Source organism: Calypte anna, chromosome 10, assembly GCF_003957555.1.
Source record: "Calypte anna isolate BGI_N300 chromosome 10, bCalAnn1_v1.p, whole genome shotgun sequence".
NCBI lineage: Eukaryota > Metazoa > Chordata > Aves > Apodiformes > Trochilidae > Calypte > Calypte anna.
In genome coordinates this window covers 15,198,415-15,215,084 of record NC_044256.1, presented here as the reverse complement: position 1 = coordinate 15,215,084, position 16,670 = coordinate 15,198,415, and the positions used below count along the sequence as shown (strand labels likewise).

General features: G+C 42.3%; 1 protein-coding gene across 2 annotated transcripts in view; it reads right to left on the bottom strand.

Annotated features, from left to right (window-relative positions):
* SV2B (synaptic vesicle glycoprotein 2B) overlaps positions 1-16,670 on the bottom strand; it is a 63,931-nt gene that overhangs the window by 6,673 nt on the left and 40,588 nt on the right. For both annotated transcript variants that reach the window (XM_008495764.2, XM_030457359.1), the window contains exons 3-11: positions 12,285-12,465; positions 11,500-11,651; positions 9,486-9,619; positions 8,668-8,757; positions 6,512-6,622; positions 5,349-5,437; positions 4,420-4,584; positions 1,798-1,931; positions 936-1,136 (exon numbers count right to left, since the gene is read on the bottom strand). In XM_008495764.2, coding sequence (XP_008493986.1) covers positions 936-1,136; positions 1,798-1,931; positions 4,420-4,584; positions 5,349-5,437; positions 6,512-6,622; positions 8,668-8,757; positions 9,486-9,619; positions 11,500-11,651; positions 12,285-12,465 — 1,257 coding nt within the window. The remainder of the gene's footprint in view (positions 1-935; positions 1,137-1,797; positions 1,932-4,419; positions 4,585-5,348; positions 5,438-6,511; positions 6,623-8,667; positions 8,758-9,485; positions 9,620-11,499; positions 11,652-12,284; positions 12,466-16,670) is intronic.

The following is a 16,670-nucleotide window of genomic DNA, read 5'->3' as shown; positions in this document are numbered from 1 at the left end:
GTCCCAGTAAGGCACATAACTCAAAATCAAAATTCATTTTTCATGGCAACCTGACCAGAAATAATGTGTTCAGCAGAGTGATGTGAGTGGGATGCCAGAAGGCTGTTTCAATTGAAAATTCCATAGTAGAACGTTTCAGAGAGTCATTACTGATTTTTGTTCTCTACTTGTGATTCTGCAGAAGAAAGAAACATTTAGGTTTCCACTTGTCATCTCAATTGCAGATGAAAATGCTGAAATGCTGACATATTTGCAGGGTGGACAGTCTGATTCTCATTCCATTTTATGTAATTTCTTTCTGGTTTCTTTGGGTCTTTTCCAAATTCACAACATGAATGCTTATTTTCCACCCCCCAGTGTACCTTCCTGGCACACCAGTGGGGTCATCTTGCTTACCTTGAGCTGTCTGGTGGTGAAACTGAGCTAACTAAACCTTCCTCTGCTCTCAAAAGGCAGAGGTAGGTGAGTTCAAGACAATGACTCACTCCTTACCCCCGAGCCACATCCCCGATTTTATTAACCTCACTTGGCTGCCCCTTGAGGTATGGTTCCCACAGTACCTGGACAACAAGGTCTGAGCCCTGGAGGAAGCAGCACCAGAAATTTCTAAAGTAATCAAAAAGCTGTTAAGGTGATATCGCATCCTCATAATGCTGAAAGGTAACTTATTCCTCTAAACACTTCCTGTTTTGCTGTGGCAGTCAGTTATTCTACCATATGCTCTCCGATGTTGTAAAATAATTTGAAAATCAGGAAACCAAAAGGAGGGAATTCCTGGGCTGCATCAAATAATCTTTGCAAATTATCATTGCTACAAGCAAAGTGTTTATTTGTACAGAGTGCTCTGGGCAGTGAGCCTTCACAGTGACACCAGCTCTTTGCAGAGCTCTGCTCCTGCCCATGACCTGCATCATGCACCTGTTGTCCCCACTCACCAATCATCTTGATCCTCCCTATTTTGTCCATGAATAATGCAGAGATGATGTTGCCAGGCAGCACAGAGAGGCTGCCCAGGAAGCTGACCAGGTAGATCAGGAAATCATTTTCCTCTTCGAAGTCCATGTGGCAGCCTTCCTTCTCTTGCAGAAATGTGCTGTTTATGAGCCTGCAGTTGATGAATTTATGTTCGTAGAGATCTGCAAGGGAAAGATTCAAAGTCTTGATCCTGCTTGGCTGATCTCCCTTCATACAGCAGCAACAGGAATTGATATCAAAACCAAATCAAAGATCTGAGAGGTGCTCCTCACAGAATGGAAAGAGTAAGGGAGGATTTATTTTAGTGGCAGACTCAGGCTGTGTGCTTGGCACATGATGAGTGTAAGCATGTGCACTCCTTATGTCTTTGTAGTCACCTGGACCAGTATCTCCATGGCACAAGGAGGAGCAGTGCAGGATCTTTCTTTCATGGTATTAGGGCTTGTACTCTGCTAGACCAGAAGTGAAAAGCTTTTTCCAGATAAATTAATGAATGCTTTTCCTCTCAGAATAGCTTAAAATTATATTTTAAGACAAATTTGTTGAGTTGACCTGTTAAACTTCTAAGCATTTGGCCATTAGTTTAACCTACCAAGGGCTGAGCCCAGACTTCTGCATTTCCCCTGCAGCAGCCAATGGCACCAGAAGCCATGGGGTTAAAAACACTGATGGAGCAACCAGAGGACTCCTTCCAAATGCTTTTATCACCACTCTCATTACCCAGCACACACACAAACACACAGATTCCCATCATCCTTTCTCCCAGAGTCTGATAAAATAATTCCTAATACAGAGAGGAGACCATAGCAGGGATCCCAGTACCAGTATTATAAAAGACAGTAGAGATGATGGTGCAGTTTTCAAAGAAGGTCTCAGTGGATGTCACATCTTCAAAGTAGCATTCGTCGAAGAGTGAATCCTCAAATCTCACTTCCTTGAATTTCATGCCAATAAATCTGTGAGGCAGGAAACAAAACTTCACTCCATGCTCTGAGATATTTTATACACCATATAGCATGTAATGGGATTTTCTAGGGTCATTTACAGAAAAGGTGTTGCTGGAATGCATAACGGTTCTTCCAACTCCATGCTTACACATTTTGTATTTTAGTAGAAGAGATAGCTTTGAAATAGGTTTGGGTTTGTTTGGGGGTATTTTTTTTGACAGAGATGTAACTTTTAGGATTTCTGGCAGTTTTTCTATTCCTCAGACCAGACACATCTAAGAAAGTGTGCTTCGAAGGCTGAATGGACACAAATCCTCTCCCTTTCAGAACCAGTTCATCTGAAGCAGATGTAATTCACTCAGTGCATGGCATTTTCTTTGTGAGCTGACCTTCTGCCTTCCTTATTCTGCCCCTTCTTCCAACATAAATACAAACAGACACTATCAGGAGCCCACTGAGCCATTTGGTGAAAGGCTTCTGACAGTTGTTTAAACTCAAAGTGATTTTTTTAAGCAAAAATGTGGTAGGGTTTCTAGACAGAGTGGGGAGATTAAATGAGTTCTGCTTAAAACCATCTCTATTTGAGGACTATTGCTTGTCAGGTAATGAAAACAGATTACACTGAAAATAATCAACTGTGCCAGGTGATTGATTTCTCCTCTGGTGGGAAGCTTGACATGTCTGACCTGCCTGCCTGAAGGATGACACAGTATTGATTTACCTGTGAAATTTTGCAGGGACACTGAGAAGATGCTTTAGTTAATGCACAGACATGTTTGGAAGATGTAAGAAGCTATTAAGAGCAAGCATTATTGCTGTAGTTAAGGAGGCCACGACTGCCACCAAATAAAAGCCTCCTAACATCTACTCAAAAACCTAATTGAATTGAGCACTTACAGCACAGCCTTGCACAAAGGCTGTTTACACCATTAAATGAGCACTGCAGGGCTTCTGAGTCCAAGCTACTTCCAGATATTATTAATGTGCAGAATACCACAAGAAGACTATTTGAGTCTTTTGCTCCATGTAGCAGGTTTCACAGGCTACAGCAAAGCTTAAGCTGGTCTGCATTTGCTCAGTAATAGCCTGTGATGTATTTACTCCCAAAGGCTATTAGAACCCCTTTTCCTATATTTTGCTTTCCTAACATCCATCTTTAAAGGAGTCTTATAGCAATGGACTGATGTTCAGTGGAGTTTTAACTCACAGCCAAGGGCTAGAGGGAAAACACAGCCATAAATCATATTGAGAGGAATATTGGGAATTGGTGGCTCTGGGAATTGGTGGAATGCAGCTTGATCAGGTCTTGGGTTTTTGAATTGCAGAGGATCAAGGCAGGAGAATAGTGATGTATAACACCCTTCTATGTCTTCATCCTGCAAGGTGCTGAGCATTCTCAGTTCTCAGTGGAGGTGGTGAAAACTGAGAATCTCCTCTGGGCATGAGGGTCCACAATCCCTACATCTGACCACCAGCCACTTCTCAGCAGACTTGGGCTGCTTGATAAGCAGCAGAAATAGGAATTATGGGACTAAATTTGCACCACCAAAAATGGTTCCTTGCTGCAGAAAAGATCTCTGAAAGGACACAGGGATGGATTCTGGGCTTCCCCACCAATGTCTATCAGATAAACACAAAGGAATTGGAGACTTCAGAGCTTCTGAGGGGACAGGAAACACTGGGCTGGGCAATGGAGTAAGCACTCACCTGTGGAGATTAAAATAATGAATTTTTTCCCTATCATTGAATATCCTGTGGGACCTCGCCACACAGTGCAAAGGAGTGGAGCAACATCCTCCCTAGCTTATCAGGGGCAATGGAATCTCCACAAAATTTGTATAAGGGCATTTTACCACACATTTTATTTGGATTTAGGAAAGTAATAATGGCCTGCTACAAATGACTTGGAATTAAATTGATCTGGAACACGGAGTGATTTGAATTCCAGACTTGATGCAGAAGAAAAACCACCAAGTCCAGCCCAAAGAGAAGAAAGTGGGGGAAAGCAGTGATGTTCTGCTGTGTGTGTGACTTCACTGACTTCAAAGCACTGGAAGAGAAGATGACACAGTCTGTGGCGAGCAGCACACGGGTACAACTGGCCATGACACAACTCCAACTCATAGGCTGCAGGAAGGAGACCGGGGCAAGTCATACCGAGGACTTCAAGGGAAAGTAGCTTTTTATTTAGGAAATTCAGCAGCAGAGCAGTTTCATCACAAGGAATGGTCTCTTCTGCCCAAAACCACTAGATGTCAGTGTGGTCTAAGGAAAGAGAAGACACCTCCTCACCCAGAGATGCTCAGCACTGCTAGGTGAGTGCCCACTGCCTTGATTTGGTCTGTGGAAAAACTGCCTTTGGGATTTGAGATATATGGACTGTGTCTGAAAGAACAACAAGGATTTTCGAGATGGTGGAAAACGAGCTAAAAAAACCAAAAAACTAAAGCAAAAAACATTTCTGAAAAGTATTTTCTTTCACATGCATCAAACTTACTTATCATTTCTGTATTCCCCATTTCTATGGATCTGGTTTTCCAGGGTGAAATTAAAGGTGAAGTGTGACACTTCCTCTTCATCAAAAATCTTCACACGGGATTCATATGCCTCATCTTGGAAATACCGGATCATATCAGGGAACCAGACAATAAGGCCATAGTAACTGTAGCAGGATGGGAGACATACATTAGGGATACAAGATCCTAGCACTGCAAATGTTGAAGTGTTTTTTCAGTGAGCTACTTCAGAGCCTGTAAATCTGTTAAACTCCAAATGCAAATTTATTTCTGATACAAAGTCTTCCTGAGCTCTGACACAGCTGAGCAAAATGTCTCCTTACTCTATAAACACTCAGCTGATCTCAGAAGTGTGTTTATCCATTTTTATTCCCTTAAAGTAGAACAATTCAGTTTAGTTTAATCCTTGGCTGGGTAATGCAGCAATGTGCTGTCCTTGCTGCTCGAGAGCCTAGCAGAGCAGTAAGAAATTTGGAAACCACCACAAGGCAGATTTCTGCAAGTGTGAGGTTTATGTAAACAATGGGAGTTAGAAAAAATTTTCCTGTAGTTCATATTAAGGGTCACATAAATAGTTTTGATCTAGATCAAGGAACAACAGAGATGTAGGGTTGTACTGGTTTTTGTGCAGACAAATTCAAATGAAAGATCTAGATGAGATCTAGGTGAGAAAGTCAATATACTACTTCCCTACAGACCACTTCTCAAGCCCTCATTTGTTCAAAGCACCTTGTGCTACAAGCAATCAGATTGATCAGTAGTTTGTAAGAAATCAAGGCTTAGTACACAAAGACTCTTTAAAATAAGATCAGGGTTAATTTTGCAGTAATTAACTTAAATGTGTAAATAATTACTGAAACTCTGAGGGCCCTCTAATTTCCTGGAAAGGTTAAAGAAGTACTTTCCTTACCTTAAGGCCATTGTAAACCAAACCACAGCCAGCATCAGTGTGTTCATCCTGTACTGGGCTGTTAAACAATATAGCACGTTGTCCCAGACCTACAAATCCACAAGAAGGAATGAGCTGCATGGAAACCTTAGCAGACAATTGACAGATTAATTTCTGAGCATATCATAATGATAGTAAAAAGAGCACATTGGGGGAAGGTCAGATGTGTGGCTTCTATTAAGTGTTCAAAATTATATATATCAAGAGGAATGGCTGATGAAAAGATCAGCAGTGTGCCAGGGTACTTGATCTGAACTCCCTGTCAAGAGCTGGAGTGCATGACTAGGGCTGAGCTGGGATGATGCAGTGTCTGTGTCAGGTTATATCAGCAAACGTAGACTTGAGCTTCTTCCCAGATCTTCTGCCAATTTTGTCTTTTCAAATACATGGTCTGTCTCAGAAGTGCTTTCAAACTGAGCTCCAAAGCTCATTGGAGAACAAAACCCCAGACACAGATGACATTTCAGGAGGAGTAAGAAATTTAGGTGAGGGTGAAGCCAAGCAGAACAGGAGGGAGAATGAGACATGCCCTTCTTGGCCTGCTGCAGGAAATACTGTCAGAAACACGAGGGGACATAACTCATCATATCATGTAAATGCAATAGTATAGCACCTGAATTGCTATTAGTTAAGAAACACTCTCCTTTAAGCTCATCCTTCTAGACCAGAAGCATCTTGAAAGATTTTTCACAATATTCTGAATAGGCATAAGTAAGCAGCATAGCATATGGTGTGAAAGGTTAAATTAACCAAGGGGACAATAAAAAATTAATAGAAATCTAGCCACAGCAGGAGCAAGGAGCTAACATGTTTGAAGCCACTGCAGGTGGTAAAAGTCAATATTTATCTGCTCAGGAGAGCTGGGGCTGGGGCTTGTCCTGGACGTTCTGCACAACTGGATGACCATGGTGTCCACAGGGGCATCTCAGGGCCTGGTTAGCAGTGTGGCACTTCTCAGACACACACATCAGCACTGAAAGTGCCATCAGGTTACAGCCAATTGTAAACACCAGAAGAGTTTTTGGGTGAGAGTCAGGGTTTCAAGACACAATGACCTGAAATAATGAGGCCCTGGAGCCAGAAGCTGTAAGGCCCCTTAAGGAGATTTTTTTTCTTCTCTTTACCTGTTTAAAAGTAGTTGAGATTCTGACCAGCCACCGCTGGTACCAGGTCCCTGTTGAGCTCTGGATTTCAATAAATTCATCTATTTGCTTTGGAGTTTTGATATAGGAAACCTGGGAGAAAAAAAATAAGGAGAAAAAAAAATTTTGGACTAAAATTTCCAGAATTTATCTTGGGTGGATTTTAAATTCTGCTACCTTGTAGGCAATGTTCCCATGTACTATCCTTTGCTATCTTTTCCTTGAAGGTTATCACTAACAATTGAGCTAACTGATTTAATTACTGCAAGATATTTTATTATAGAATTGAGCCTGCCCTCTTTTCTTCCTGTCTTCCATCCCTCCATCCTTTCTTTCTCTCCTGTGAAACAATTTTTAAGCTTGCCACATCCACCTCAGTCTTTCATTTACTTTCTAATATGCTTTTGTGCTATTTTATTTCTCTATCCCTTAGATTCTCACTAGAAACTTGGACTAGGCAATTATAGTAACAATTATCTCCAAGATCAGCCACTTGGATCCACATCCAACTGTGCACTCAGGATCTCATTCTTCAAAGAGAACTGGAAGGAATATTTCTCATTCACCATCTTTTAAGTCCCCCTGGCAGAATTACTATGACACGTGAATGTGTAGATGGGGATCTCTGCACTTGAAAACATATTCTGTCATCGAGTGAGCCCACACCATGGGAGCAATTTGCTCCACAAAAAAAGTCTGGATTTTCAGCTCTGAACACCAGAACTGGGCTGCTCAAGGAAACTCAGAACTGGAAAAATAATTTTAAACACAGGACATTTTCAAGATAACTCGATCAGTTTGTAAACAAGAGAAGGAGGTGACAATGTACTGAAGAGATTTCTGAGTATGAATGGGTGCCTTGGCTCAGCTGCAGAGCATCCGTGTTCCTCTTGCTGGCACCTTTTAAATGTCAGATCTGGGAACCATCCCAGTTACAGCTGACTCACCACACACTGGCAACTTCTGGCCTATCAGAAAAGCCCAAAATCTGTCAGTTTGTGCTACACCAGCTGCACGGATCATGCACCTGTGCCAGAGGATGTCAATAAGTCTTGGCTCAGCTGGGACACTGCCTCAAGGTGGGACACTGGGACCAGCTCCTGTTGAAACAGTCCTGACACTGCTGGATGGAGTAATGAGCACTAATAGGTGCTGTACAGCTGCTCCCTCACTCTCCTGCTCAGCTAAGACTCTCATAGTGCCCTACTTAGATTGGTTTGTTTAGGTATTTTTGAGTCCTTGTCCTCTTTTCCCCCCACCACATGTCTGGACTGGCCAGCTCAGCTTGGTGTTCCAGCAATTAGTCAAACGGGTGGTAGCCTTAAAATAGCACATGCTCATTAAGTTCCCACCTGAACCTGCACAATGCACAGATCTTAGTCCTTCATTTTCTTGCAGGATCAATCCTGAGGGGCCCTGTTTCATCACAATTCTGCTGAGCACAGAGCCTTGTTCTCCTTTCTTTTCAAAAAGAGATGTTTTACACACAACCATATCTCCTTTTCCCTATCCTTTAGGAGCACGTCCTCTCATCTTTAAAAACATAAATCAAGAGCTAATTCCTGGCTGGCTCATAAATGACCCAGCATACACCTTTTACCTGTTATTACTATTAATGAAGTCCACTGGTGTGACCTTCTCCACAACAAGCAGCAAATTAATGAGTAACAGCCACACATTCCACTTTCCCTTGGAGAGATTAAAGATTGGGTATGAAGCAAGTGGAGTTTGGGAAGCTCCTCAGAAGGTGCATGAAATCTAATCACAGTTGATTACAAGCCAGAATGGAGAAAGGAGTGACTCAGATCTCCCATATGACTAATAAATCTCTTGTTTGGTTTTAGTCTCTCAGAACAGACTAATTAAATGTGTGTGTAATTGGAAAATCACCAGTCTATATACTGCAGAGTAACAGCAGGAATGAAGAGTACTCATTACAATTCACAGGACTGACAAAATCTTGAAGAATATAGACTGGTGTCTAACTTTAAATGCACAAAATGTACCTGAGAGTAATTTTTTCTGATTGCTGCTGGGGCTTCACATTGAAAGAGTCTCAAGGGGGAATAAAGTGGTGTTGTGCTGCACCAAGGAGGGTATGTCCAAACCTTTTTTTTTACATGCTTCACTGAACTCACCGTAAACACCCTCTCTGGCTCCCCCTTGGCCCTCATGTTGGTGTCATGAACTTGCTTGAGGATCATCCAAGCTTCATCATGTTTACCTATCTGAAAACACCAAAGGAAAACAAATGTTGGAGTTGCCAGATCCATAGTTTACCAAAGTGCAGAGAAACCAGTTTTACAGGTCCTAAATAGTGGAGCAATGCACACACAGCACTGGCTGCATTAAATGCATAGAGCTGAAAGCAGGGTTTGTGTTCACAGAGCATCTCTGTGCTGAAGAAAGGAGTCACCCTAAAACTGCCTGAGGCAGGAGGAGACTCAGAAACAGAGCTTTAAAACCAGATAAAAAAAGAGGAGATGGATGAGAGAGCTGGGCTCTAATCCCATTTCTACCAAAGACTTGAAGGGTTAACTTGAGGTAGGTATTGCCATATTTCACATCTGTGGAATGGGAGTAAAGAGTAATTACTGAAGAACTGAGGTTTATGTATTTTACTCAGTAAAACGTGCTGTCCTTTGCTCTTCCACCAGGATTCAGTAGTTACATGAACAAACTCTGTGACAGATTTCCAAAATGCCTTGTTGGACTTGAAAATTCCCAGCACTCACCACCCTCTTTCTGTACCACAGGTGGCAGTGAAATACATCACTGCTTGACCCCACAGTCTTTGGGATTTCAGCAACCTGTGGAGTAGACATGTAGGAGTGGCTTTGCCTCTGAGCTTGCACTATGTGTGTTTGATGGGACAAAGACAGACAGATGGTGACACACGAGGGACCAGCTCTCCTCTGCTTACATCAGAGTGCAACATCCAGGTGAATCACCTTACCTCCAGCAAAAACCGTGGGCTTTCAGGCATGAATTTCAGTGCCACCAGGGAGGCAATGCAGGGCAGGGCACAGACAAGTACAAAGACTCTCCAGCTGTGGAAGTGGTACTTGGTTCCCATACTGAACCCCCAGCCTGGAAAACAGCAAGAGTCAAGAAGTAAAAATGCTAACCAAGGAATCTGATTTTTTTTTTCCTCTCCTAAAGCAGCTTTGAGCTTCGTAGCTCTGTATGGCACAGGGAGAGGTTGAAAGTTTGCTATTGTTAGGAATGAAGGCTCTCAGAGGCTCAATAACATGCTCAGGAGATAACAGCAAGTCAGTTCATGTTCATTACAGAAAATGGAACGTACTTGCTCAGGATCTACCTTTTTTTAAAACCTTTTTTGCTTTGAGCTTTAAACTCATCTGGTGATAAGAATAGGTCTGTGCAGCTGTAGGCAAGAAAGGCTGGGAAAAGATAGAAGATTCAGGGCTGTTATTCATTGCTGTTCAGTGATGTTACACAAGGGTTGTGAAAGTTAAATGATCTTTGATCTGAGAGGAATGTTAGAGATAGCTCCTTTCTACCTTGTACCTCACACATGTATTTGAATTTTTATGGAAGCAAGATAGGAAAGAAAGCTAGTGGGGTTTTTTTTTCCAGACCAACAAAATCTGAACTGGGATTCAAACTTGGAAGAATCAAGGTCCTAATCTTGTATTTCCTAATCTCCTTCTCCTGCTTCTTTTCCTGATGTCTAAGCAGGCCAGGTATCCCCCTGCTAAGGACTGAAAAGTACAGCATTGTTTTTACATTGCTGCATTTACTTTCCCTAGCCTCAAATCTCAGAAAGAATGTTTAATTCAACTTCTTTTCTCCAAAAATGTTTATTCACATAATGAGGAAATCAGCAAGAAATGGATTTTGCAGAGGTCTCATCTGAGACAGTCACAATGTTCTAATAATTTCCCAAACTTGCAAACCACTAGAGGAATATGGGAAATAAAAAGGAGAAAATGTAAAAGCACAACACCAAATTTATCTGAAAAATAAATCTAATGTAAATACATAGGGGCTTTTTAAAGCAAATGTGTTTGCAGATAATGGAATCACTTCAATATGACACCATCATGCAGTAATATTTCCTATTTATTCCAACAGTCTCTGTCATATCAATCAAAAGCAGGAACTCCATTTATACTGGGTGTACTTTAAACATGGTGAAAATTAATTGATAGATAGGTAAATGTAAATGTTTTTCTTGTGGCCTGTCCTACTTTCCTCAAACAGGATTTCACAAACAGCTGGTGCCACTGAATACTGAGGGAATTAATCTTTTCCAGTAGGTATTTGCTTCTGATGTTTTCCTAAGATATACACATGAGCTATCAGGAATACCACGTGATGTGCAGATTTTTGCTCCTCAAAGCACAAATATGTTTCAGAGTCTACCCATCTACTTTTTTTTTCCTCCTATTTCCAGTTCTGGGGAGGGAACCCATTTCACTGCTTTTCCCAGTTAGGTGAAGCCAGATGTGACTCCAGCTCATGGCACCATGGGCAGATGTGTCAGCAGAAACACAGCCCCAGGAATGTTGACACAACCCCTGGCTAAGGAAAAGGAAAAGTGCTGTGCTCACTGCTATCACTCCTAGCACCCAGTAATACTCTGATTAAAGTTACTTATTTTTGATAACTGGATGAATTTTTGCAACATAATCTCAGTCCAGTTTTCCCTGTACACACCAACATTTTGATTAAGAGCTCAGGCTTTGGCAATATAATTCAAGGGGTGTACTTGAAGCTTTTGATGCAAAGCCTTCATCAGTCTTATTTACAGCTTTTGTACCAGTCAATCCATCATGCAGTCAATTTATCAGAGTTTTTGTGTGTGCTTCAGGTTTCTATTATTTTCAGCACTGTTTCTGCTGGAACGTGTAAGGTTTGACTAATGTTACCTCTGTGGGGTTTTGGGGTGGTGTAGTGATGCAGGAATGTGATGTTGTCAAAAGTCAATAGCACAACAGAATTACCGTAATGTGGGATGATGCTCCAAGCCATTGCTGAAGCAAAAATGCCCCCGATCATCCAGAACATGCAAAGCCAGCTCAGATGTTCCCCCCTCTTCTCCCGAGACAGGAATTCAGAGAAATAGGCAAACACGATGGGGAGAGATCCCCCAATACTGAGGAGGGAAAAAAAAAAACAAAACACATGGGAAGAATTAGAGTCTTCTTAAATGTCTTTGTAGTAACTGTGGAACATACAGAGAAGGTCACACTCACAGACATGCTGCACAAAAGTCAGACTGTGGGGAAAAATGCAAATCTCTCTTTGGCTGGACTGGTCTTAAACATAGAAGATAAGATCTCTCTCATGCTCTGAAAGATGAATTTCCTACAGAGTTTATATGAAGGCAGTGTAGTGCCCTGCTCTTCCTCTAGACAGCTTTCTTTTTGTCATCACTCATTTGAGGGAGGCAAACTGAAGTCCACAATGGGAATGACTGAGGGTCTCATTGGAGGCCCTGGCACTCAGGATTGTAAAATGAAGTGGGCATTTACCATTATCACTCACATTTCTTCACAGTTTGGTCAGGGTCAGAAGAATGTCAATGACCAAACCTCCTCACTGCTAATACTTCAAGGGTCATGAGAGTGAGGTAACATGATCACACGTGGTAAACAGCAGTGCCATCCCAGATGGGTACCAGAGATACATCCCTGGAGCAGTTTTCTTTCTCCCACCCCACACACCCAAAGAGCCAAGCTGTGATGGGATTCCTCCAGGACATGGGACAGGTTCCCCCATTACCCACCCGAGGCCCGAGATAAGGCGGCAGAAGAGGAAGAATCCATATCCCTGGACAAAGGAGGAGAGGAGTGCAAAGGCAGCATTGATTGCAAGTGATATGATGAGGCATTTCCTTCTTCCCAGTTTATCAGCAAGGCCACCCAGCATGACAGCCCCCACCATCATTCCTAAGTAGACTATCAAGCCTAGAAGAGAGACAGAGAGGCTGTGAGTTTGGTAGCTGTATACAAACATATGCAGTATAGAAGCAGCTTTTAAAGCACCTATATGGCAGCTGATGTTGACCTGGTATGCTACCCTATAAAGCAGAGATACCTCCATCTCTCCTAGAATGATCACTCTCAGGTGCCAGAAGCACTCTCCATAGTTGGTGCTCAGTTTCTCTATCTTCTGTCCAAGAGTGCACACCACTCTCTCCTGCACTGCATCATGCAACATAGTCACAACCTCATTTCATCAGCTCCACATCTTTCTTTCCCAACCTTGCTGCTCACACACCCCCTGCACGTAAGCCATGGCCAGACATAAGCAGCTTAGGATGCACATGTCCCAGCTATGTGCCACTAACACTGTGCACAAGTCTGATGCCTTCACTCCCCCGCCCCCCCAAGCACAATGGGACTGAGGATGTGTAGGGAGGAGGCTCACTCTGCTTGCTGCTCAGAAAACTGTGACAGCAGAGAGACTGCTAAAGCATCAAGAAATCTTTTTGCAGGTTACCTACCCTGCCCACACTTCCTTTGCAGCGTATCTTTTCCACTCTCTGCTTTCCCTAGCTTTGTCTGAAACAGTCTGTTACCAAGACTGACCTTGTAGCACAGCTTCTTCCATCACTACTGAGCCAAAATCTTGCACCTAACTGCAGGACAGCTTACAGAAAAGAGTACAGTCTTGATCTGAAAATTTCAAAAGGGAGAACCTACTGCTTGTCTTGACAATATGCTCTACAGAGTTAATAACTCTATGTAGTTATTTTTAAGAAAAAGATTTTTTTTTTACTTTACTTCATTAGATCTACTATGGAGTCCTCAAAAGACAGCTTATGTGACTGGGGTTAATGCCACACTGAACAGGAAAGAATGGTTTTCTTTTCCAGTTAGAGTCCCTGAACCCAGCTCACCCTGTGCTTGTAACTCTGGCCTAAAAACCCCTCAGACATCCTTGCCTCTTGTACTGACACTGCCACCAGAAGGGCCACTCTAATTATTGCCTTTTCCTTTATGCACATAGAAGAGTAAATAGCACTAATTAATAGTGTTCCAAGGTCTAGGAATAATTTTTTTCATGTATTTTATTTACTTTCCAAATGTAGAGACTTCAGTAAGCAATAGTCCTAGGAAGAACCACAAGCTGTGGTCCTTTTGCTGGCAAAATTCTGCAGGAGTTATGATAGGAGAGAAGGTTGAGATATTAAGCATTTAAAATCTAATAGAAATCAGTGCTGGAGGGTTGAAAACATTGATCAGCAAGAGAGAAATGGTTTGCAGTGCTGTTAAGGAATAATGTCTGGGAAATGATCAGTACAGCAGCTGGCAGCATATGGGCCAGGTCTTTGAAGGCTATTTTGGCCTCTGGGCTACAGATTTTTGTTTCAGGCTTGTCTCTGAACAAATCTCTGTCCATCCTTTTGAGCCAGGAAAGATGGAAGGATGGAAGGGACCAGGGAGGAGCACATGTCTCCAAGGCTCCCCTGAAAAAACCCAGATGAGGCCAAAAGGAGACAGGCTGTCTTAGCCTGTGAAGGCAAAGGATGCTGAGCAAGTAAATATTCCTCCTTAATAAGAAACATTCCTCTTCACTGAATGAAGAAATGCAGCTAAAATAAACATTTTTCAGGCATGGTTGAAGAACATCCCTTTGGAGGATCAATCCTGACCCTGAACCAAGTGTTCTCATCTTTTGAGAGCAAACATCTTCCCCAGCACCTGTTCTGTCAAACACATCACTTGGTAATCAAGGCAATGATGACTGTTTTTGCAATTTGTTAATTTTTAAACCAGATGATCAGTCTGGTGGCTGAGAGCTGTCCTGAGCCATCTCATAGAGCTAGCTAAGGACTAGTGCAGACAGTTTTTTGGCAGCTGATTCTGTCTTTCAGTTGTGAATGCATGCACTTGTTTTGGAATGCATTACTCTATTAAAAGCTATGCAGCAGAGAGCCACTCCAGCATTTGAAGGATGTTTGTCTCAAGCTTACCAGAAGGAGAAAAGTTCAGACTTCTGAAGTTTCCCAGTTCCATAGCAAGGCATCAGGGTCACCTCTCAGTGAACAGTTCCGCTTTCTTTTCTATCCACATAATCTCTAATGGGAAATCAGAATTCCCAGTGTTGAAGGCAAAGAATCACTTCTTGCCCCTTACTCATCTTTGTACCAGAATCGAGGAGCAGGATTTTGCTGTCACAATTGTACCTCCACCAGAAGCTTGTGGCTCTGTGCAGTCGACACCCACACTCCCTGCCCTACCCTCCTGGCCCGAGCTGTCCTGGTGAGGTGATCTGGAGGTGTGTAAAGGTGAGAATCTGGAATCTCTTTCTCTATTAACTTTGGTTTCCAGCTTGTTTGCTGAAGAGTAAATTACAAAGGAGACCTGAGCCAGAAGACTCTTCCAGTCCACAATCATTCTGAAGGGAGAAACTTCATGCAGTGATCTAAGGCTTAATGCTTTTGCCCTGGCTCTTGAGCTGCAATTAAAGGAGCAGCCCTGCTTGCAGCCAGGAGACAGAGGTGATGATGTGCCCTGCACCTTCTCCTTGTTGCATCACAGCCACCCATCTGACCCTGAGCCCTGCCAGCACCCCACAAGCAGCTCACAGCACCACTCAGCCCACTCTGCCAGAGCCCCAGGTGGAAGATAAAATGATCCACCAGAGTTTTGGTGTGTTTTCTTCATTTGGTTTGTTGGTTTTTTGTTTTGTTGTTTGTTTTTTTTTTTTTTCCCCAGAGAAAATCCCTGAATATCTGATGTTCATCCAAATCCTCTTAAAAACAGAAAACATCCCAGGTCAGAAGAAGGTGGAAGAGGTTGTTACTGTCTTCTAGCTGGAGTTTTATTGTAGCCAAGTACTGCCTTGTGACAGGGCAGCCAGCTCTCTGTCCATGGGAAGAGCGGACTTGGCATGGGATGTGGTAGTGTTTGAAACCAGGCATCAAGAAATGGAGTGGAGCTGTTTTTCTGGGGAAATCCCTGCAGATTCTGCCTGAGGAGCACAAACATGTGATGGAAGGGATGATTATATCTCTGCAGCACAGCATCCATCAAACAGTGAGCAGGGTAAAACACAGCACAAACTCACTTAGAAGTTGCAGCTTCAATTGATTATTCTTTGTGATAAACCAATGCATGAATTGTCCATTAGAAATTTAAAACTGTGTGTAAAAGAAACCTCAAGAACGACCAGAAACTGTCTGCTTGGCCATTTTCTGAGGGGAGGATTCAAGTTTCCATCAGTCTGAAACAAAATCAAAGGACACTTCGCTATGATGGAGAGGTCACTTTTGGAAGACTCTATGTTCTGGCCAATATCATTAATACTTCTGGGGCAGCTGCTTTAAAACATTGTCAGGTGATGGATCTAGGGACAAAAGGTGAGGAACAGCATCAGGGTTTGCAGAATGCATTAACAAGAAAGTGGCAGGGACCCAGGGAGGAGTGGAGTAGTCACTAATACAGTCTCTGTGCAAGAGAAAAAGTCTTCTGGACAACACAGTGGTGGTTATCTCTGAAAAAGATCCAGTTCTTTTCAAGAAAACTCAAATTTTAAGGAGAAGAACCAAGAAAAGTGATCACTAAATGGTATATCTTCTGCTGTGTGCTGCACACCAAGCAGAGAACATCACAATGGTCTGTACCACTTACGTGACTTCAGATCTTTTCTTCAAGCCACACAATTCTAGATTGCTTGGAGAGTTCAGATTCCAAATTAACACAGACAATAGTTAGGTGAAATGTTAATGGCAGCTCAGAATAAGCTGTATTCACAGACTATTTCACAAGCAATGGAGTATAATGAATTCCTGTGGGGAAGTCTGCAGTAGCCACACATAAAATTAGTGGAAAACCAATGAGCAGGAATTCTGAGCATACATTTTGAGTTATGGCTCACCCAGTCCTGAAGTTATAAGAAAAATGTGTGACCCCTGACTGGACTTATTTCTACTAGAAAAGAGGTAACATATACAGTATTTTGTTATTAACAAATTCATTAGTCTTCATTGAAGTTGTGTGCTCCATGTTAGACAGGAATTTTTATTTAAAAGCTGAACTTTTAGGAATAAAGAAAGGTGGATACAGTATATGGGTATGTGTGCTAAATTGTCTTTTTGTTATTTCAATATAATTAGAAGTAAGGGTTTCAGAAGGAAAACAAAAAAGTCAACTTCCATCACAAG